This window comes from Tursiops truncatus, chromosome 6 (genome assembly GCF_011762595.2).
Source record: "Tursiops truncatus isolate mTurTru1 chromosome 6, mTurTru1.mat.Y, whole genome shotgun sequence".
In the NCBI taxonomy this organism is placed as follows: domain Eukaryota; kingdom Metazoa; phylum Chordata; class Mammalia; order Artiodactyla; family Delphinidae; genus Tursiops; species Tursiops truncatus.
Genome location: NC_047039.1, coordinates 29,962,558 through 29,986,192, shown reverse-complemented (window position 1 = coordinate 29,986,192; position 23,635 = coordinate 29,962,558). Strand labels below are relative to the sequence as shown.

Here is a 23,635-nt window from a genome sequence, read left to right as displayed (position 1 = left end):
CAACTGTAAATACCGATGAAACTTCGCTTGCTCGCCTGCCGCTCACCTCCTGCTGTGCAGCCCAGGGAGCTTACTTCATGTCTTCATGAGTAAGACATAAAGACTCAATGTAATGTGGTTCTGAATAGGATCCTGGGACAGAAAAGGGGTAATAGGTCAAAACTAAGGAAATCTGAATAAACTGTGGAATTTAATAATGTATTAATATTGGTTCATTATGTTACTAGTACGGTACACATTTTTGACAAATGTATCATACTATTGTAAGATGTTAACAATAGGGGAAATTGGATGGGGGGGTATACTATCTTCACAACTTTTCCATAAATCTAAAACTATTCTAAAATCATTTAAATAAAAAAGAATTTTAAAAAAGGTAAAATATGTTGTATAGACTGGCCTCAATAAATTTCCCAGATCACAAACATATAAATACATATTTTAGAAAAGTAAAAAAGAAAGAAAGAAAGAAAAGAAAAAAGATACTAAAGGTCATCTGAAAAAATAAACATGTGAATGAGACTTCCCTGGTGGCACAGTGGTTAAGACTCTGTGCTCCCAATGCAGGGGAACTGGGTTCGATCCATGGTCAGGGAACTAGATTCCACATGCATGCCGCAGCTAAGAGTTCATATGCCGCAACTGAGGAGCCTACCTGCCACAACTAAGACCCAGTGCAACCAAATAAATAAATAAATAAAAAATAAACGTGAGTATAAATGGGAAAAAATCAAAATTAATAAAATGTTCTAGTTCTATCAAACATTATAAATGTTACAAAGATATATTAGAATAATTTTTTGCTGGGAAGGAACTAAGCACTTGGAATGTGATAGAAGAAAACTCAGAAACAGATTCAAATGCATTCAGGACTTTTTATATGATAAAGGTGGCATTTCACATCAATGAGGAAAAGATGGATTGATCAATAAATGTTATTGATATAACTGATAAGCAATTTTGAAATTTAGCTGCATACTGTTATTTCTTTCACAAAAATCCAGATCAAACATTAAATGTTTAAAAAATCAAACCATAGTAGTAAACAAACATGGATAAATTTATTTATGCTCTTAAAATGTGGGAAACCTTCTATACTCAGACAGTAAAACCTGAAGCCATAAAGAGAAATAGTAAGAAACATGTTCACATCAAAATTTTAAACTTCTTTATTGAAGAAATGCCATAAACAATACCAAAAAAATAAAACAAATGGAAGAGGGGAAATATTTACAGCATATGACAAATAAGGAGCTAAATTCCCTATTTTATAAAGTGTTCTAGGGGCTTCTCTGGTGGCGCAGTGGTTGAGAGTCCGCCTGCCTATGCAGGGGACACGGGTTCATGCCCCAGTCCAGGAAGATCCCACATGCCGCGGAGCGGCTGGGCCCGTGAGCCATGGCCACTGAGCCTGCGCGTCCGGAGCCTGTGCTCCGCAATGGGAGAGGCCACAACAGTGAGAGGCCCGCGTACTGCAAAAAAAAAAAAAATTTACATGGCACTGGAAATCCTGATAGCTTCCCTGCCAAGTGGTTGTGATGTTCATTTTAGAGAAAGGAAACTGAGACCCAGAGAGGTGGAGAGCTTGGTCTGAGGTCACACTTGAGCCATGCACTTGAGTCAGGATTTGAACTCAAGTATGTCTGGCCTCAAAGCCTGTGCCAGACCCAGTAGGTCCCTGACAATGTACTGCGAGTCCTCTAGGGCACTCGGTGCCATTTGAAGCTTTTTTTTTTTTTTTTTAAATGACAGTGAAACATTATTCAGAGGCTCTCCCTCTCACACTCCAGCAGAGCCCTGTGCTTCAGCGTCACACACCCTCTTGTTTCCTGTAGGGTTTTTTTTTTAAAAGTCTGCTACAATGTGGAATGTGATAGTCTCAGTTAAAATATCCTTTTTATCAAGATCAACAACAAAAATCAGGAAGATCCTCTCATTATATATTTCTTTCATACCTTTAAGAATTTCATTTTGTTCTGATTGGTCTTGCTGAACTAAGTGAGTTTTAAGGTCCTCTCTAGGAAGAAGAAATTTTATTTCTCAAGGTTCTTTTCTCATCTACCTGAAATCCGTATATTTGGGTTATACCATCACTATTAGAAATAGGTATCTTCATAGAGTTTCTAGTAGTTTGGGAGAAGTTGAATGTTCCAGAATCATAGCATGTATTTCAGCTGCACTATTAGCATTCTAGCTAAGGGGAGTTTATTGTTCCAGTTTTCATTATAATACAGTCCTGTTTAATATTGCATGATCTGTGGGTTGCCATAAACTTGGTACAAATTGGAGTGCTGATATAACATGAAATGAAGCGCCTTGTCTGAATGTTGCTTTTGTTTTGTATTTAACAAATTAGTATGTTGACATTTGTCACTGATGGATTTCATTATTTGCTGAAAGGGTTTTAGGGGGTTTGACAGCATGAATGGTTTGTCCTACAGACTTTTGAGAATTGATAAAAGCATCTTTGTTCTTTGTACAAAAGCACAACAGATATCTTATTGATGGACGCACAAAAAGGGATGGCTTGGCTTGTGTAGCTGCAACATAAAATAAACCAAGAAAATAATTTTTGAGCTGCTGCTTATGCTTTTATGTGATTTCTTCCTCTCTTTTTTCCTGATTAAATAATATGTTTCACTCATCTCAATAACATACTCAAGAGCAATCAGTGATCTTTTAGGAAACTTAAAATATTGGTTCCTTTATACTCCATTTACATATTGTTTAAGAAAGAAAGTTTAAAAACATTATAAAAGCAGTTATTGTGTAGGGCTTGCATTCAATAACTGTTCTGAATCCCCAGATAACAGAGGCGTAACACGGAGGAGTCAGCCTGTGGATCAAGAAATGAAGAGTTACATATAGTAAAGAAAAAAAAGATAAAACTTTGATTTAAAATTCTAGTTTAATCAAAATGGTAAACATGCACGTTCTTCTGTCATTTCTTTTCTGTAGTTATATTTAGGGGAACAGCCTTGCCATCCAAATATACCTTCCCTGTTCATATCATTGAGTTCTATTGGAAAGCTGCTCATCTCACACTTTTGCCCCAGTGCTGTTAAAACCTATCATAAAATATGCTCTGTGACACACACACACACGTGCGTGCACACGCGCACACACACACACACACACACACACACACCCCCACACACACTCTTTCGGTAAAAGCCATGATAGAAAGGTACAGTGAATGAAATCTATCAGTGATCAGATAATAACACCCATCACTAACAACTGCCAACACTCAAGACTGAAGCAGTCAGACAGTGTGTGGAACCATCCGTCACCCCTGTCATTTCAGCGGGCAGTGGAGAGCAGGGCCTTGCGCAGGGAGGGGAAAGGGAGGGCTGCTGCAGAGGCCAGTAGTGAGCAGAACACAAACAAAGGTGGTGCTATCCAAACACGACCCAAAGTTTCTAGGTGAAAACACAGGAGCTAACAGAGGAAGAGAAGTGAATGGCTCAATAAAGAAATAATCTCATTTATTGAATTCCCCCCCGTCCCCACGGTTAGACTGTGATCTCCATGAGAGCCCATCCCTGTCCCTTTTGTTCGTTAGTGTATCCCAAGCACCGAGCACAGGGCCTGGCAGGCTGTAGGCTCTCAGTAAATATTTGCTGAATGAATGAATGGTTCAGCATCACTGTCTGCCTTCTGTGTCCTGTTTGTCCAACCTAGTCTTGGACCAAGAGTTTCTGTTCTTTGAATGAAATCACTTTGTGGTCCAGGAACCAAAGCTGGTCCCACTGAGCATGTGTTCAGAGTGGTGTTAGAAAGAAGCCCTGGGCTTGAGTTCCTGCTCTGCCAGGCTCAAGCTTGGTGTTCCAGGGCAGTCTTTTCCACATGCTGAGCCTCCATTTCCTCACCTGAAGAGAAAAAAATCCACAACCATCACAAAGCTGTTGAGGTTCAATTAAAAAGAGAAAGAAAATACGGAAGTGAAGGGCTTTTAAAATGATAAGGGTATTACTGTTTACTTTATTAACTGAAGGATTTTTCTCCGGGAGGTCACCGACAGGAGAGTTAATTTATGAAGGAAAATAATAAATAATATAATAAATGATAAATATTATAATAAATAATAATAAATAAATGATAAGCGACTTAATGGTATTTTAATATCAGGCTTTATTGTTCTCCCAAAGACGCACGGAAGAGCTGAACCTACAGCTATGTGTGGGACAAGTGGACAACCCTGCTTTGTGACTTGTGCACACGGCTTCTCAGCTGTCCCTTAGCAGTCACGTCGGGGCCCATCCTATGAGGAGAAATCTGAAGAACTGAGAGATCCAGTGGTTGGCCCCAGTCCCCGAGCAGTGGGGCTCCCCAGGGTTCCAGGGTATGGGCTCCCCGGCAAAGTGTGCTTAACCCCACATATCAGGTTGTTTTCTGGGGGCAAAGGTACAAGAGGGAAGGGTCTGCTTGTATGTGTGCCCCTTATACATAGGCAGAGCCTCTCCAGAGCTTCTTCCCAAGCAAAAGCTCTGGCCTCAGGGGGTCGGTGGGACAGGATGATTCTTTCTTCAGCCACCCATGAACTTCTGCTGAAGCAGCCCCTTTGTAAACGAAATGCAAGGTAATTTCTCCCCCGAGCAGCTGTAAAGGTGCAGACTGTTGGCTCTGTGACGACAGTGTGGTATAGAGAGTGGGTTGCCCTGGAGATCCAAGGGCCGAGGCTCAGTCTCCAACCTGCTCTGAGCCTCAGTTTCCTTGTTTGGAAGTAGAGGTTACATCAAATGGCCATCAAGTGCCTGTCCAGCTCTAAGACTCTTTGAACTCCAGGTTTCTTCCTTTCCAACTTATGAAAATTATTTTCGCCACTTTTCCTAAGAGGGGAAGTATAGACCCCAGGCTGTCTGTGACAACTGCCAAAGTGGCTGTTTTTTTAATGGAAAGCCAGCTTCCTTCTGAGGTTGCTTAACACAGCAGAAGCTTCTTGAGAACAGAGAAGCCCAATGTTTCCCTTTAGCTTTTTGACGTCATTTGCCTGTGGGTGGGTTCCCTTCCGCCGCCTCTCCAACCACACGAAATTTTATTGCACAGATTTAAAAAACACACCTCAGTGTGGCAGGCCACCTAAAGAAGCAATTTAGCCCAGGAGCCCCACCGCTAAGCTGCGGCCGTCCAGCCTCGGACTATGTCAGGATCCCATCTCAAGGAGTAAATTAGCCATCCTCCCCTTCCCGGCCTCCCGCCAATAAAAGCGGAACGTTCACTTTACACTATCGCATGGGGGATTTGAAGAATCATTTATAAACACAGACTTGAAAGCACTTAGCAATCTACGAGAGCGTGTAAGGGGGAGGCACTACCATTTGCGGCATGTTTACTGTGTGCCGGGTACTAGGGTGGGCACTTGACTTTCATTCTTTGTTTAACTCAGCTGTATAATCATCAGACACAAAACTGTCAAACAGTTGGTTTTTAGGCCACTAAGAACCCAAAGCTTATCAAGAAGACAATGGACAAGCAGAGGGAGAGAAGGGGAAACCAGACTTACCATAACATAAGCCCCTGGGGAGCTGGATGTCTTTAGCATTCTTAACAGCATCCACACAGAGTTTAAAAATCTAATTATGCCCATTTGCAACGCACAAATACGAGGCGTTGGAAAGACATCCATTCACACAAATATTTTGCCCTCTTGATGCTTGCAAATGTCAGAGAGTTCAGCTGAGTGATTGCTAATTTAGCTGCTGATGAATAATAGAGATGTTAATCTTATTCCAATATTTTCCTTTCTGAGTGAAACATAATTTTGCCAACCCTCCTAGTACACGTTTAGGTGATTCGTCTTATAATGTGTAATAGATGGGAAATTCAGGAGAATTGAACTTGGTCACCAAAATAAGCAACATTGCCCATGACATTATGGAATAAAAACACACGCTCCTCTTGGTCTCGCCCACTTTGAGGCTTCCCTCGCCTGGTAATGTGAGCAGTGTTCACGGCGAGGTGCATGTGCGGAAATCATGCCACGTGAAAACTGTGACTCAGGTCTGTTCTCAGAAGAACTGAGGTAATGGCTATTAATATTTTATTTCTTACATTATAGTCTTTGCAGGAGCGAACACTGTAGTTAAGGTTACGTGCATTGATGCCCCAGCATGGTCTGGTTTTTCTTTAGGCCAGGCTTTCTTTCCACAAATGTGTTCAACCCAAAGGTGAATATTCAGAGCCTTAAAAAAAATGAAAGAACAAGAAAGAAAATTTGAAAACAATTAGGTAAACCATTATAATAACACAACTGTGAAAAATATGACACTTGTTATACTTAGAAGATAGTGTGAAATGTTTTTTTCTCTTGTCTGTTGTCATTCTCCTCCCAAGTGAAACTGGTGAACAACAAACCAACGTGGTATCTGAGGTTGTTGAAACTTTCCTTAAAGGTAGCTCTTTGTCAGCAGAGGAAAAGGCCAAGTCTTGCCTGAGTAAACATCTTAGTGCGCAGCTGCTGGTACTCGGTGTCATACCCGTCTCAGAAGCCTTTTGTGAAGGTGGCTACAGAGGGCGGCAAGCACAGGTTTCTGCCTTCAGTCGCCGTGAGCTTCTAGCCTTGAGTGAGTCACCAGTTTCAGGCAAGGGGTCTCCTTTGGTTCTGCTATGACTAAGTTTTTTTTTTTTTTTTTTTTTGCGGTACGCGGGCCTCTCACCGTTGTGGCCTCTCCCGTTGCGGAGCACGGGCTCCGGATGCGCAGGCTCAGCGGCCATGTCTCACGGGCCCAGCCGCTCCGCGGCACGTAGGATCTTCCCGGACCGGGGCACGAACCCGCGTCCCCTGCATCGGCAGGTGGACTCTCAACCACTGCACCACCAGGGAAGCCCATGACCAAGATTTTGTAAAACAGTTTTGAATAAACCATCGGGCGGATTTAGGTCTGATATGGCTTAACTGTGGCACGCGGGCAGCTCCAACCATGTGGCGTGAACAAGCTGGCTCTCTGGATCTCTGTTCTCTCCTATGTAGGATGGGGAGGGGTAGGTCTCTAAGATGCCTTTTGGATTGAGTGTCCAGGCATTCCTGAGCCAGTCTCACACCTTCCCCGACTTCACTGTTAGCTTGTCTCTCCGCTGCAGACCCTATCCCACCTATGAGCCGGATTCTGCACCGGCCTTTGAATCCACGTGTCCCTGCCCCAGATGTGCTCTTCTTCCCACTCCCCTCCCCAGCCCCAGCCCCCTATGGACTAATTCCTTCCCTTTGATAGTTCTCCCTATACTCTCACCTTTCCGCCTCACCTCCAGTCCTCCATCAAAATGAACTTGTTCTCTTTCCCGGAGCCCTTCCTGGCAGCTGGAACCGAACATGGCACACGTGTTCGCCTTGGGGGAAGTGGCTTTGAAGCAACGTGCTTTCTCCACTGGGCCCTGGGACCGTGTGATACCTAATCCACTGGGGTTGGCTCAGGCATCTGTGGCAGGCTGGTCGACTGAAATCACATTCTCCAGTTGGGATTCCAGCTTCGCTGCAGTAATGGCCCAACCTGTTCACCCCGGTGTGCAGGTGCAGACGTGGGTCTTGGGTGGCCTTGTAGCGTGCGGCACATCAGCTGCACATCCACTCAGCCTCCCCCAAGCCTTGGGGGCCACTGCTGTTCCAGTCTCCCTGCTTTGACCACTCCCGTTTCTGCTGTTGACTTGAAGATCTACTTCTACCCTAAGGCACCTGGCTTCACACTGAGCAGGCAAAGGACGGAGGTGGCACTGATCTGGGGCAGTGACTAGGGTCCGGCTCTTTCTAAGGACAGCACAGTGTCATTTGCCAGGGACCTCTCATCTGTACTTTTCCACAGTGGGATGCAGTGGTGTTTCTAATTCTGTTGCTTGAAAAGTATGGGAATTTCCTTAGATCTTGCCGTTTCTGCAGTGAGGTGTCCTGGATGAGGGAGGGACAGTCTATAGGATAAGCACTGTGAAGCTGCTCATTTTGGGAGGTTGAAATGTCAGCAGTTTCATATGGTTCATCCTAAAAGTTGAAAAGATGAAGGAGGGTCAAGGCTTTGTCCTGATGTTATATTTGCCTAGAATATTATATTACAGAAGAACGTTAATATTCTATATCAAAGAGCATTATTGTATAGATATAGTTATTACCACTACTACTTGAGGTCACTTTAGCAACAATTGATAGAGATAGAGGGAACACTAAATCACCCCCTGGGAGCTAAGAGCCTTGACCTTGGCCCCTGGTCTCCCGCCTTTGGAACTAGTTATTTAAAATTGCTCTTTCTACTCCCTGGGTTGTTTTGTCTTGGCCAATGTGGTTAGTTTCAGAGATAAGGAATGTTGGGTGATCAATGGCCTCAGAGGATATAGCTGCTGCAGTTTCATTTTCAAAATGCCATGGCAATAAAAAAGCCATTTGCTAGTAGCAAGGGTGGGATTCATTGTTGAGTGGCGTTCACATCCATGCTGTCACTGCCTCACCCTGATTTCTCAGAGCAGCCGCTGGCTCAGTGTCGTAGCTGAATGATGTCATTTCAGTCATAACGTAATTTTCCAGCTGGTGAGGATAGAAAAGGGGTTTATTATTGTGTCATGTTTTCCACTGTGTCTGGAAGAAAATGAAGCAGGCATGGATATATGACAGTATCAGTTCTGTTTTTACAGGTGTGTCTGAAGGATACAAGATACCTTTCACTTGCAATAGAAATGTGACTCTATGGCAAAAGCAAATTTAAAGAAAAGAAAAAAACCTTTTCCTCAAGAGATTTAAAATATATGTACAATTAGTGTTGGGAACTGGCCTGGAGTACATTCACCTGGACGGACTAGGGGCAGGCAGCCAGTCTCTGGTCTCGTTTCTGCCCCTACTGACAAGACTCTGGCTTAATCTTTGCCTTGATTCTCCAGAGGGAGACCTCCCAAGATACTTGTTTCTATGTTTGTGTGTTTCTTTTAAATTTTCATTGAATTACAATACCTGCAGAAAAGTGTACATCTTAAGTGTACAGCTCATCGAAAGTTCACAAACTGAGCACACCTCTATAACTAGCACCTTGATCAAGAAACAGAATGTGGGACTTCTCTGGTGGACGAGTAGTAAAGAACCCACCTTCCAATGCAGGGGATGCGGGTTTGATCCCCGGTCAGAAGCTAAGATCCCACGTGCCACGGGGCAACTAAGCCTGCGTGCCACAACTACTGAGCCCGTGCACCTCAACTAGAGAGCCCGCGTGCTGCAAATACAGAGCCCACGCACCCTGGAGCGCACGCGCCACAACTAGGGAGAGAAAACCCACACTCCACAGCTAGAGAGAAGCCCGCGTGCCGCAATTAGAGAGAAACCTGAGCAGACTGCACGCCATAATGAAGAGATCCCGCGTGCCTCAACAAAGATCCCGTGTGCCGCAGCTAAGACCCGATGCAGCCAAAAAAAAAAGGAAAATAAATAAATCAATATTTTAAAAAAACCAGCAGAATGTGACCAACGCCACAGAAGACCCCTGTGCCCCCTTCCAGTCACCTCCCACCTGATACACACAGGGACCAGTGTCCTGACTTCTAATAGCATAGATTTTTGCCCAGTGAGACCCATGTCAGACTTCTGACCTACAGAACTGTAAAATGATAAATCTGTGTTGTTTTAAGCCCCTCCGTTTGTGCTTATTTGTCACAGCAGCCATAGAAAACTGATACAGTGATGCAGCTGGTAGATGGGAGAGCCACAAGTCAAAGTCAGGGCTCTGTCTCCGAAGCCTGAGTTCTTAAAAACCACCATAATATATAATACTGCCTTCAGCTTTAGTAGGTTTTTGGCCTTTGTGGAGGATCAGAAGGTAAAATAAAAGTGCAAACGTCATCCAGCATCAGGTTAAGTTGGGAAGTAGGTAGAATGTGTCTTCGAAGTATGCTGACTTGCCCATCCCACAGTCCCCATGTTCAGAATGCCTCCTGTCTAGAAAAATGTAATATGATAGTATGTTACTAACACTTCAATGTGGATTATTTTAGTATATTATCCCTTCCTAAAGTATTTGCATTCTAAAAGACCCAAGGAATGACTCTCTCATATTTATGAGAAAGACGGCTACACTAGGGTACTGCAGCTGACCCTGTGGGTTGATGAACCCAGCACCCCATAAGCAATTCCCTTCTTCCTGTCTACCTCTACCATAGAATCAGAAAAAGCCAAAGATCCCCTTTCCCACGCTGCCTTGTAGCTTGGGTTACCAATGAGTGGAAATATAATATGGGCTTTCTAGGAAAAGTTTTGCTTTCCTGATGAAAGGGATAGATGTTGCTGGCACGGCTCCCCTCATCTGCAGCCCCGCCCCCCCCCCCTTTTCCCTCTGTTGAACATGAAAGTGATGCCTGCAGCTGTGGTGGCCAACTTGTGACCATGAGATGGCAAGCATGAGGATGAAAGTGAACATGGTAAGGATGGCAGAGTGGGAAGCTAGAAAGACCTAGAGCTCTGACCACATCACTGAGTCACTGAACCAACCCCAGCAACTACCCTCCTCCAGGGGTCTTGTTACAGGAAAGGAAAAAACCTCGCCTTGTGCGTGCCAACGCTAGTTGTCTTTTCTGTTACTCGAAGCCGAATACGTTCCGAATGGATTGAGGTGCCTTTCAGCTCGCTATAAATAAGGCAACTACCCAGAAATAGGGACATGGGCACTAAGAAGGAGAGAAATTCCTCTGATCCCCCCACCAGACACACACACACACACACACACACACACACACACACACATACACACACACACACACACACACACACACACACACACACACTATCACCATGGTGAGCACCTCCAGGGAGCCATCCCAGGAGAATGGCATTTAACTATAGATATCCAGTAAACCTGATGGATTGCATTTGGAGAGAAGAAGTGCAGTGCTCGTAGTTTTAAATGAAAAGGTTAGTTAGAGCTAGGAGACTTTGGAGAGCAAAACCCTTTATTTGTTTATTTTTGTTTCTGGTGAGGTTTATTACCTTTTAAAGAGAAATGCTGTTAAGTTCAGGACCTCTGAGAATGACCATCTGTCCCATACTTTCTAGGACCACCCTGGAAAATATGAGGCATATTGTCCCTTTATCTCCACAAGTGTGCTGCTTTGGTCTATTTGTGGAGTCACAGACTGAGATTCGGAAATCTGGCTATTGTTCTTAAAAGCTCAGTTATTTATGAACCCCCAGGAGCCAGGTGATCCCTTATCCTTAATGGCACTTACTGGTGTGGATGAGTACTTTCAAAAACTCAGAGAGACATTGACTTTGTAAGCAACCTCTAAGAAAGATCTCTGGCCAGCTAAAGACAACTCGAGCAAAAAGGTGGTGCTATATATTATGGCAGCTGAATACTCCTTTACAGCCCAGGGAGAACAATCGATGAATTCATTCATTTAACTCATGAATTTCCCTTTATTTACACTTTAAACAAACATACCAGTTGTCTGCTTAGCTAACAAGCTCTGCCTTCATTATAAGCCATTAGTGGCTAGTAATAATTGAAACTGTGTTTGGATTTTAAAAATACAAAAAATCCAATAAATTCCACCCTTAGTGATATGGAATTGGTAGTAACTGACTTGAACTAGGCTAAAGTTTGTATCTTTGCTCTCTCCATGAAGCAAGAGTTGCTAAACTATTTTATAGCCATGAACAAGTTGTTTTGCTTTTTTTTTTTTTTTTTTTTGCGGTACGCGGGCCTCTCACTGTTGTGGCCTCTCCCGTTGCGGAGCACAGGCTCCGGACGCGCAGGCTCAGCGGCCATGGCTCACGGGCCCAGCCGCTCCGCGGCATGTGGGATCTTCCCGGACCGGGGCACGAACCCGTGTCCCCTGCATCGGCAGGCAGACTCTCAACCACTGCACCACCAGGGAAGCCCCATGAACAAGTTTTATAGTAGAATTTTTCAAAAGAAAAACTAAACAAGAGGTTAAATCCACATGTCTGTAAGGAGTCAGGCAGCAAATATAAATGAGTGCATGGGCACAGCATCCTTTAAGATATACTTGGTCTTCTCTGCCTACTTTTGATGGAGATGTAGATAGAAGAAATATTTCACTTTTCTCTTAATCCTGCTATAGGAAAGGGGTGGAGGGAAGCACGTATAATCACATATGATTAAAAGTGACAAGTGGAGTCAGCCAGTGGTGGGGAGATAGGGGAGAGTGAGGGGGAGCTGGGGAGCCCAAGCCCCCTCTGAAAGGGTCAGCTGCTGTTCAGCTGCAGTTACTACATAGGAATGTGAGCCTAGTGTAGTATCTTTCAAATTTTAAATAAAATTAGAAAATCTGGATTTCTAGGTGAAATCTTCCTATTTATAAATTTTGGCAATGGATTTCTTTGTCTTTAAGTTAAAAACGCGTCTGTCAAAGTGTAGATCAGCGGCTCTCAGGGTGAGGTCCCTGGATCAGTAACACCAGCATCACCTGGAAACTTCATAGAAAATGCAGATCTCAGGCTCCACCCAGACCCATGAATCAGACTCTTGGGAGGTGTGGGCCCCATGATTTATTTTAACAAGCCCTCCAGGTGGGTTGCCAGGTTTGGTGATATTTCATGGGACACACACTAAAAACTTTTAGTTATTTCTATGAAATTCAGATTTAACTGAGTGTCTAGTATTTGTCTAACAACCTACCTTTAGGTGATTCTGAAACACGCTGATGTGGATCAAGCAAAACATGTGCGCGAGCCAGGCTGCCTGTATGTGATCAGCTTTGGCACATACCAACTATGGGATCTTGGACAAGCAGTATAACTTCTCTGTGGCTTAGTTTACTTGTGTGTAAAACGGGGATAATAATATCTCCCTCACTGCGTTATTGTTAGAATTGAATGAGTTAGTGAACATAAAGTCCTTAGAACTGTGCCTGAGAGAGGGTAAGCGACGTCTAAGAGTTTACTGTCATCAGTACTTTATTTTTCCTTTTCTTTTTCTCCACCACCATCATTGCAACTGTCAGGGAATACTTGAACTCAGCTTCCTTTCAATTCTCTTATCCTAGATCCAACTTTGATTTCGTGATAGAGCTGATTCTGACACCCTAAGCCCTAAGGTAGCTCTGGTGCTCGTTCCTACCCAAAGTAACCTCCTGCTTTGAAAGCTAGTTGACGGTGTGGCTGTCTGGCAGAGGAAACGCGTGTGTCCTTCCACACCAGCATCTGCTTTCAGGGCTCATCCTCTCAGCCTGCAGTGCCCTGCGGTATCCAGGCCTGTGGCTGTAACGAGCAGCCTTTGTGCTTCATGTGTGCCTCCGCCAGCCCCCAGCACAACACTTAAACACATTTCTGACTACATCTTGAGTTTTCAGACGCCCAGATTGCCTGACTGGGCCACAGGTGCTTGCTCTCGGTTGTGGAAGCAACTGATGGCCCCCTCACCAATTAAAGTTCTGAGTACGCTTTGGGAATTCCCCACCATTTCTTTCTTTAGACTTGATTTGTGGACCCAGAGAGTGCTTGCACTGTATTTCAAAGGAAACCCATAACCGCACTGCTCTTACTGCGGGTGGTGCAAGCTGCCCAAAGGTCTCCCTTCATGAAGCAGCTTTCCAAGCTTCCACATGGCCACAAATGACAGACTTGTACACACAGCGAAAACCAACTGGATGAGCTATTATGGTTCTCAGTTGCGCCATATTATTGCTGTTCTGGGAATGAAGCAAAATGCATTATTTTATTAAATAAAGATTTTCCCTGTATCATGGTAGAGGCTAATTTTATTAGCTCTCTATGGGAACAAACATCATCACCCTGGTTGGGGAGGCCAGGAGGGGGGGCGGGGGTGAGGGAGCAGAGAGAATCACATTTTGTCATCCATGTGCTCCAGTGGAGGCTGCCAACACGTTTTAATTGGTAATTACTTACCAGAAGAGTTCTCCAGATCCTGCAGAAAATGCACAGCTCTCAGTGCATAACTCATTTAGAGATGATTCAGAAGACCTCTTCAGCTCCAATAAATATTGTTTATATAGTTGGGTATGGGTGTGCCCCTGGTATCCAAAACACCAGAGTGTTCAGTAACTTAAAAAAAAAAAAAAGTTAATTCTTTCTTCTCCCCGGGAGCATCCAGAGACTCCTTAGGTTGAACATGTACCTTAAGATTCCGAAAGAAAGGAGTCCAAATCTAGAGTTGGAAAATTCAGTCCAATACTGGTTTTTGTCTCTGAATGTTTAGCTTTAAAACCTGAGACATCCACTTGAAACTTCATTTAGCTTTTTAGGTGAGCATAACCGTGAGATGCCAACCCTGCCACCTTCCTCAGGCAGGGTAGCCTGAGTTAGGTGTAGCCAACTACTAATCATCGACTGCCGGAGCTGCCTTCACTTAGCACGCAGGACTGAGATCTAGAAATCCAGCTCTAGGGACGATGCCTGCACACAGAAGTGAAGTGTCCGCTCTGCTTATGGCTCTGCTGATCGCCAGCTGAGCAGTCCACCAAAGGCGGTCTCTGTTGTCTAGAGTCAGAGGTGGTCTCCATGTTTTGTCATGGCCATGCTATTAATTTTTACTCTTAGCAGTAGGCCAAGGCCGGCACTAAACAAAATTATGAAGCTGGCAAAAATATTTCGGTGTCCCCAGCGGCACCACTTTCCCCCTCCTTATACCTCAGGAGGAGCCCCCTCTCTCCTCCCAGCTGTCATCCGTGCTCAGCTTTGGGGCCTTTCCCTCTTTTCTGTGAGCAGCCATGCGGAACCTGGTGGGATCCAGACGTTACACCTCAACGTGCCACGAGGCCGTGCGCTTCTCCTCCTAAGATAACTGCTTCAGACCTGAGATGATAAACTTGTAGCTCCTGTCCGTAGGTTGGTTTGCTTTGGCAAAACGTTTTTTAAATGTGTTATCTACTTCCCCCTATTGTTTCCTACTTTCCTCCCGTAGTTACCTGTTTCCTTATATTGTTATCACTCCCCTGATCTCGTTATCTACTTCCCTCATCTTGTTCTCTACTTCCATCTTGTCATCTACTTCCTACCTTTTGTTACGTGCTTTCCTCATTTTATCTGTCTCCCCACCTCTCATTACCTGTTTCCCCATCTCCTTACCCACTTCCCTCTATTGTTATCTACTTCCCAACTTTTGTTACCAGCTTCCCCCATCTTATCTACTTCCTTCATCTCATCATCTACTTTCCCATCTCCTGTCTACTCCCCCCACCTCTTTGTCTACTTTCTCATCTTTTTTCTACTCTCTCCACTGAGTTATCCACCTCCCTCATTTTGTTATCTTCTTGGCTCCTGTAGTCCTTTGAGTTTGTGATCGCTTTGAACCATCTCTTCTTAAAAAAAAAAAAAAAATCAGAGGATTTTTAGGGCAGTGAAACTACTCTGTATGATACTATACTGGTGGGTACATGTCATTATACGTTTGTCCAAATCCACAGACTGCACCACACCAAGAGTGAGCCCTAATGTAAGCTACGGACCCTGGGTAATGATACATCAGTGCAGATTTGTCATCTGCAATAACAAATGCACCACTCTGACGGGGGAGGTTGATAGAGGAGGAGGCTGTGTGTGTGGCGGCAGGGCATATGGCAAGTCTCTGTACTTTCTGCTCAGTTTTGCTGTGAACCCAAAACTGCTATAAAAAATAATGTCTCTTCGGGAAAAAGAAAAGTTAGGCTTTAACAAAAGGGGGTGGGAGGTAGAGGCTGGGGAGAGGCAGTAGGCAGTCTGGCATGTTGTCCTTCCTGGGCTCCTGAAATCGTACCCTAGGGACTGACCCTTGCACCCTTGCACCTGCTTGTCTAAGCATCCCTGTGCAGTGGCCCACAAGGGACCTGGCATAGGACAGGGTTAGGAAGAATGGTGTTGCATTCAGGAATTTAGGCTCTTGGGGGGGCTTCACCAGAGGAGTAGTGATGCTCCCCTCTCTTTCCCCCTCTCCCTTCCTTCCCTACCTTCCATCTCACCAGAAAGAGGCCAAAGCTTTGCTGATCACAAGGTCTGATAACCTCCGGTCAGTTCTAGCTGGGTCCTGGGGTGTGGCTGGTCGCTCCCCTTGGGTGGACTCTGAAGATGGAACACCAGGGAGAACAGTGAACATTGTACCACCGGCTTGAGCTGGCACGGAGGAATGGGAGCCCTGAAGCCACAGGTCTAAACCCAGCGACCCTGGGCAGAGTGGGTCAGAGTAGGACTTCAGGGTCAAGATTGCGTGAATGGAAATACCAGCTCCATTACTTACCAGCTGTGTGACCTTGAGCTAGTCCTTTTACCTCTCTGTGCTTCACTTTCATCATCTGTAAAATGGGGCTGATAATGAAATCTATCTCCTGAGATGATGTATGTAACATATAGTGCCTAGCACATAGCAGATACTCAAGCATTTGAGTCTTTCAAAGACGTATATGTTTCTGGTAGAAGTCTCTGGCCCTGGGGCTTCCCCTCAGTCACTCTCTGCTATAGTCATGTTGGCAATTTTAGCCAAAATTCATTCAGATAAGTGAGTAGATGTTTTACTGCCTCTTTGCTATTTAGAATTTTTATTTTTTAATTTTTAATTTTTTGGCCGCGCTGCATGGTCTGCAGGATCTTAGTTCCCTGACCAGGGATCCGACCTGGGCCCCCTGCAGTTGGAAGCGCGGAGTCCTAACCACTGGATCGCCAGGGAAGTCCCGCTATTTAGAATTTTTAAAGGAAAACATACACTAACTAACATTAGCTTTTTCTCTCAAACCTAGATCCTTGTGTTGATCCGCTGTAGTAAGTTTTCTTCCAGTTTTTAGATCTGGTTTCCCCCTCAGGCTACCGAAAGGCCCATATCCCCATATCTCCTAAGGCACCAGTTTAAGACTACAACATGTGGCCACAGCGCGGGATGCCTGATGGAGCAAAGGGAAGGTTACTAGTCTCCGCTGAGCAGTCTCAGAGCCAGAGGGGAGCAGAGGCCCTCCAGGTCGTCTGGGCCATCCCTTTGCCTTTGGGACAACAGACACGTCCCCTACCTTAGACTGCATCGGGGAGCGGGGCTAAGGGATTTCATTGCACGGGTGAAGGGGCCGGAGCCGAGCGTTTGGTTTGTAAATGCACCGAGTGAGGTACTGGTACAAATCACATCACACCTTACTGAGGAAGGGAAAGCACGTCCTGAGTCTAAGGGACAGCTAACTACGATTCGTCCTCCCTTTCAGATTGCCCCAGAGTACTATGAGTCTGCCTTTCAGTCATCCAAATTAAATTTGCAAGTAATTAAGTCATGCAAGTAAAAGTTGCTTTCACATGATTATGAGGCCCTTAGAACTCTCCAGTTTAAGTCTGAAAGTACAGGAGCCTGAGTTCCCCTCTTTCTTTGTTCTTCTTTCCTCTCTCTAATGGGCTATTGGGCTCCACATGTTGAGACTGTGAAAAACTTTGAACCCATAAGAAGTTCAAACTTGAAGAATATGTGTCTGTTTCCTGGACAAACCTCCAAGAATCTGTACAAAAAGTGAATCTGCTCCCCCTGAGGGGAGTTGGGATCTACTCCAGTGTAATGGAGGGGTGGCCTGGAGCTCTTCTTGTCCTTAACCAAAAGCAATTTCCTGTCCTCCTGGTCCCCCTGCAGCCTGCAGGGCTGGAGCCCCCAGTGCTGTACCTCTCCCTGAGCAGCAAGGTGGGCCACGCTGGTCACGTCTCCCTGGACAAAGGAGAAATAAATCACACTCCAGCCCCTGCTTAAGATCTGATGAAATTCCCCATTTCCGCTCCAAATTGAATTCCTCCCGAAGGATTGGAGCAGCTCCCGTGTAATGAAGGCACTCCTTCCTCCTCTGCTAGAAGCATGTTTTAAATGAACTGACACAGCCTTCTAATCTGGTTGGGGAGGTAGCTTTTAGGAACAATCTTGAGAAACTGTTTTCAGACCAGAAATGATATTTTTAATCTTGAGGGGCAAGGCGGCAGACAGACAGTACCACGTGGCCTTTGTCGGGAGGCAGCCCCGCTGCTGGTGGTCTCCTGGGAAAGAAGGAGAACACGTGTCCTGCTGTCGCTCTGCCCACCCCCCTGCTCTGCCCTGCTGGCCTCCTAGATCACTTGCAGTGAAAGAGAATTTATGATGGAGAATACAAAACAAGAGGGCTTGTACTTTTTGAGAGTTGAAAATATTACTTTCCCACCCATCTCTTATTTGGGAAAAATGATCAACTCTGTGATTTAAAAAAAAAAAAAAATCAAAACCCAAACCAAAAACCTTCTTTAGGATGAAGATGTCATTGAAGTGATTATCTTCCGTCCTCTGTAACGATGATGAATCAACAATTTGGCATTTGTAGAGGCAGTTGACACAGGCCCTTTCAGGGGAAAAAGGGAAAAGAAAAAAGAAAACCTGTTTTCAAATAGGGCCTGTCAGAATGAAGGCTGGTGTCCCGCTGCCTGATTAGGACCATGAATAAGATTCTGAGAACTCAGAAAGTGTGAGGAACCCAGGGGTAAAACTTATAAATCAAGTGTAAGGTAGGAGTAGAAAATTCTAAACATTCATTTTGTTTTGAAGGTGGGCATGAAGGAGATTATCTGCTGGTAGAGAAATATTTAATATTATTCCTTGAAGTGAGTTTAAGAGCATTATACCTTTCTTCATTCATTGTTGGAAAAAGCAGTTTAAAAATTCTACTTAACATGAAAAATCCTGACACTTAGGTTCAAAAGGAGAGGAAGAAATTCTCCTAGAAAAAAAAAATTCTATGGGTCCTTTTATGCCAGAATTTTGTTAACAACCCTTGAGAAAGGTTCTCAAAACCTTACTCTGTGTTTTTAATTCAGTTTAAGAAAGAACCTATTTCGCTCATAGAAGCTATGACCCACAGGTAAAACCCAACCTTAGACGACAAACTCCGCTGCAGGAGGATTTGGGGTCTGGTTCTCAACTGGAAAATTGCTTTTCAGGGAGAAGGTCATGTTTTCCACTGATAACAGGGTCATTTATATCAAGTGAAACGCACATCCTCCGACCTAGGAGGAAGTTTAAGCTTTGGTCTTTCTCAGAAGACAGGAGGAAATACATTTCTCCCTGGCTAGGAAGAAAGTATTGAGGATGGGAAGTGGGAATTCAGGCACCATTCCAGCAATGCCAGGGTCTGTCCTGAGCCCAGCCAAGGCCAGAGTGGTATCTCCAGAGTACTGACAGGTGGGGAAGGAGGTCTGGTGGAGACAACAAAGACTGTTGAAGGGGAAAAACTACAGGACAGGAAAATGAAATGCCATCCCCCCCACACACAGCTGGTTTTGTGCCTTCCTTCAGGTCCTTGCGGACTTTGATATTTGCATAAAAGAGCCTGGCTCGGCTTCCACGCTGGGACAAAGCAGCGAGCAGGTCGCCGTGGACAGGGCAGCCTTTTTCTTCGTGAACAGTCTCGCTGCCATGTCACGGTCATCAGCGTGTGTACACTTCCTGGGCTGCGGGGTCTGCTCAGCTGTACCGTCTCTGTAACTGCGTGTGCACCGTCTGGGTCTCTGGCCAGAAGACCTTTCCAGCGCAGGCTGTCTGTGAGCCTGTTTACAAAGCCCGGAGTTGCTTCTGTTTTGCTTTAGCCAAAAGGGTGAAGTGCTGCCAGCAGTATGTCTGGAATGTTATTTACTTGGTACATTTCTGTGGCTTTTCTTTGCAGTGCTGCACATGCCAGAGCAAAGGGTTATTTACTTGAAAATGCCAGGTTTTGCAGTTTGTCTTCTCCGTGGGGCCACTTTCTCAAGTAGAGGAAGTTTAGCTCCTGGGCCTCTGTTTCCTCCCTCCCTCCTTCCCTCCCTCTCACCCTTTTCCCTTTCCTTCCTGTCTGCCTTCCTTCCTTCCTTTTTTTTTTTTTCCTGAGTTAGTGCTCTGAACTTCTGTTGTTTGCATCCTGCATCGCACCTTTGTATCCTAAATGCCCCAACTACACTTTTAATTCCTGGCGTTTCTGGTGGACTCTGCCGGGATCCTGGCTGACACCTTCTCATTTGCGCGCCTGCCTTGTTATTATTTCACATGAAAGCTGTCTATTTTGGCACACATGACTCCCCCGCTTTCAGTTGAGCTCTCTGAGCTGAACGGGCGATGCTGTGCAAGGCAAGTACAGGTGGGGTTTTCTCTACTGGCCGCCGTGGGGGCAGAGGACAAAACCGCAAGCCGTCCTGGCTTGCGCAGAGCCCACACGATGGCAAATGCATGGCTTTTAAAGGAACGAACCAGTGTGTACAGCTTCTTAATTTGGAAGGTTTCACGACTGCTTTTGTTCAATCGATGGAGGAGAGTGCTTTTTTTTTTTTTTCCCGGTACGCGGGCCTCTCACTGTTGTGGCCTCTCCGGACACGCAGCCCCAGCGGCCATGGCTCACGGGCCCAGCCGCTCCGCGGCATGTGGGATCTTCCCAGACCGGGGCACGAACCCGTGTCCCCCGCATCGGCAGGCGGACTCTCAACCACTGCGCCACCAGGGAAGCCCGAGAGTGCTTTTTTTTAAAGAGCAAATTCTTCATTCATAAGACGGTAAACGAGTCCTGTATAAATGAGAAATACCGAAGGTGGAAGCACAGGAGGTATTTCCTTTGCCTCTTCTCTCTTCAGCCTCCCTTCTTCCCATTCCATCAATGCAATTCTAATCATGGTATTTGGGGTTTTAAAAGAAGGTGTGGGAAATGAGATTAGATAAATCTCCCAGGCTGGTGCCAGCCCTGGAACCATTTGCACACCTGAGTGAGTTAATTCCCTTCTTTCTCTCTCTGCTTAGTTTTATGTCATGGGAACGTATAAGCATCTATAGATAGAAGATACCTTTGAAAACCTCGGCCTCACAGAGACTCAGCCTTTATCAGAGTCTCTTGAAACCTCACCCACCCATGGCACCTAGGAGTTTGCTGCCTCTGTAACCACCCTCAGTCTGAACTAGGAAATGTTTGGTTCCATTCTTCTCGGCTTTCCCCGTCCTTCTGCATGACTTCTCACTTTGTTTGTAAGCTGCTCGGATTGTTTGGCTGAAGGCTCTTCTTTGATCACTGTCTCGAAGGCATGGGCTTCACATTCTCACACCTGCTCTTCTTTTACAGTCCAGATTTCAGGGTAAGTGCTTCCATCGCCTTGTAATTTCTTCAGTGTGAAACCTCGGTGCAGGTTGCTTATTACAGGTAATAGCTGCTTGATGACGGAGACGACTGCTTGGCAGAAAAGGCAACCTGAACCTCTGCCAGGAACTTAAGCTGACACTTTATTTATTTCTAAAAGCACCTAAGCTGCGAGCCCATTGGTCGTGATCTAGCATGCACACGATAATAACAGGCTGGCAGGGCTGAGAAAGCCAGCCCTGGGGGCGGCTGTGAGGACAGGCCCTGATAAGACTGTGTGTGTTTTCTCCCCCATGATCCACAGCCCACACCTCGTCTTCCTCTCTCAGAGCACCTTGACTGGAATGAGCCAGTTCTGTGGGACCCGTCTCTGCCATGAAATTGCTCACGCCTGGTTTGGCCTGGCTATCGGGGCCCGTGACTGGACGGAAGAGTGGCTCAGTGAAGGGTTCGCCACTCACTTGGAAGATGTATTCTGGGCCAAGGCGCAGCAGGTAGGTTTCAAGTGCACTAAGCATTTCACTACCCAGAGTCAAGTTCAACTCAGAGTCTTCCTATTCAACAGATAGGTATTGAGTGCTCATTATGCACTTAGGCACTTGTTCTATTTGCTTTGTAAATGGGAGGAGAGTCCTTGCTCCTCACGGCGTTCATGGTCTAGCGATGAGAGAGAGAACAGATACACGACTACATCTTTAACATGTAGTGATGAGTACTGTCAAGAAAATGAAGCCGGATAGAGAGAGGTGGGTTTAGTGCTGTTTTAGAAGGTGCTTGTCAGAGAAGCTCTCTGATGAGGGGACATCTGAGCAAAGACTTGAAGAAAAGGTGGTACTGTGCATACTCAAGCACTCCTTTGTGGGATGGTTGTGGTGTGTTTTGTTTTATTAAATAATGAGATGAAATTTTAAATCAAGAGTCATGATCTCAGATGTCTGCTGGCAAGTAATAAAGAATGAAGCAGTTGGTGTTATAGATTCGGGAATAGTAAGGACTGTGGCAAACCGGAAGCTTCTCCTCAGCTCTAACCGATTGCTGTCATGCTGAAAGGAGGGCTCAATACAACCTGGACTTCTAGTTTTTTAAAGGAAATTGTGACTCTGGATTTTTATGTGAAATTTACTCATTTAAAAACTATGCAAACCAAACATACACTGAGGCCAAACCTAGTCAACACACTCCCAGTTTGCAACCTCAACTTTTTTTTTTAACTTTATTTTTATTTAAAAAAAATTTTAAATTTAGGTAAAATTGACCTATAACCTTTCACTAGTTTTGGGTGTCCAACATAATAATTCTATGTTTGTATACATTGTGAAATTATAACAAGTCTAGTTAACATTAGTCACCTTACATAGTTACAGTTCTTTTTCTTGTGATGAAAACTTTAAGATCTACTCTCAACACTTCCAAAAATGCAATACTGTGTTATTAACTATAGTCACCTTTCTGTATATTACATCCCCAAGACTTGTTTATTTTAAATCTGGAAGATTGTACGTTTTGACCCCTTCACCCACTTCTCCCACTTTCTGACCCCTGTCTCTGGCAACCACCAGTCTGTTCTATGGATCTGTGGGCTTTGTTTTTTACAACCTCAACTTTAAAGAATTAGCCACCGGCAATAAGGAAGATATGGCAGCTAACCGGCTTCCTGCTTATTTTCTAACTTCTAATATTTGGCTACTTCTGTTCCCTACCGTCTCTACACACTGGACTACTTGACTTTTTCTGAAATTCCCAAGTTTGTGCATATCTGCATGATTTTGTCCAAGTTCCTTCTGCCTGTTGAAATCCTATTTATCTTTCACTAGCAGCTCAAGGTCACCTTCCCTTGATAGCCCAGACTGTTCATCTCACTCACAGTTCAATAATACTCTTGTAGAAACTTTGGATTTCCACCTGTTTTTTCTCACTTTTTTCTTCTTCTTTCTATCGTCACGACTAGACTGTGACTCCTTTCAAAGTGGCACTGTGTCTTACTCATCCTCCCCCTTTCACACCTTGGCTGTAGAGCTAGCAGTGTGCATAGCTGTGTCCCCCTCCACACAGAATCCTGTGGAGAGAGGCCACCTGGAAGGTTCTCGAGCAAAGGGGCTGGGTTTGGAGTCGGACCGGACTTGGAATCCCAGCTTTGCTGTTTACAGTAGGTTATGTAGCCTCCCTGAGCCTCAGTTTCCTCATTTATAAAATGGGTATAGGAATGCTTAACCTTGCAGAGTGAAAGGGATAGTGTGTGAATGAGCTTAACACAGTGCCTGACACGTGGAGGGTGTCCAAGAAATACCAGTTCTCCTTTCTTGTTCTCTTCCTCTTTGATTTTGCCACCACGTTGCACACAGTAGGCATTCAGCCAGGATTAAATAGGTTTAGTGTAAATGTGCCTCTTTCACCATCACTTCCCTGAGGTACTTCCATCCTGAGACAATCAGATTTATGCTATTCTTCATAATCCTGAGTGTATGTCAGGCATCTGATGATCATCTCTCTGTCCTTTATCTCCTGAATCCCCAAAGAACGCTCCCCCTTTATCCTTCCCCTTGCCTGTACCTCCGGGAATCTCTTTGCTTGTGTCCTCCCTCCAGCTGCCCTACCTTACATCTGTCTCTACCAAAAAAGGCACGATGCTGGCCTGGCTGCATCTCACAAC

General features: G+C 45.0%; 1 protein-coding gene across 18 annotated transcripts in view; it reads left to right on the top strand.

Moving 5' to 3' along the window:
• Positions 1 to 23,635, top strand: part of AOPEP (aminopeptidase O (putative)) — a 372,968-nt gene that overhangs the window by 186,902 nt on the left and 162,431 nt on the right. For 15 of the 18 annotated variants that reach the window (XR_012332455.1, XR_012332454.1, XR_012332452.1 and 12 more), the window contains exon 6: positions 21,290 to 21,479. The exons of the other annotated variants lie outside the window; for them this stretch is intronic. Coding sequence is in view for 10 of the 15 variants with exons in the window: in XM_033857859.2 (XP_033713750.1) it covers positions 21,290 to 21,479 (190 nt within the window). In the remaining 5 variants the exon portion in view is untranslated. The remainder of the gene's footprint in view (positions 1 to 21,289; positions 21,480 to 23,635) is intronic. 18 annotated transcript variants of the gene reach the window in all.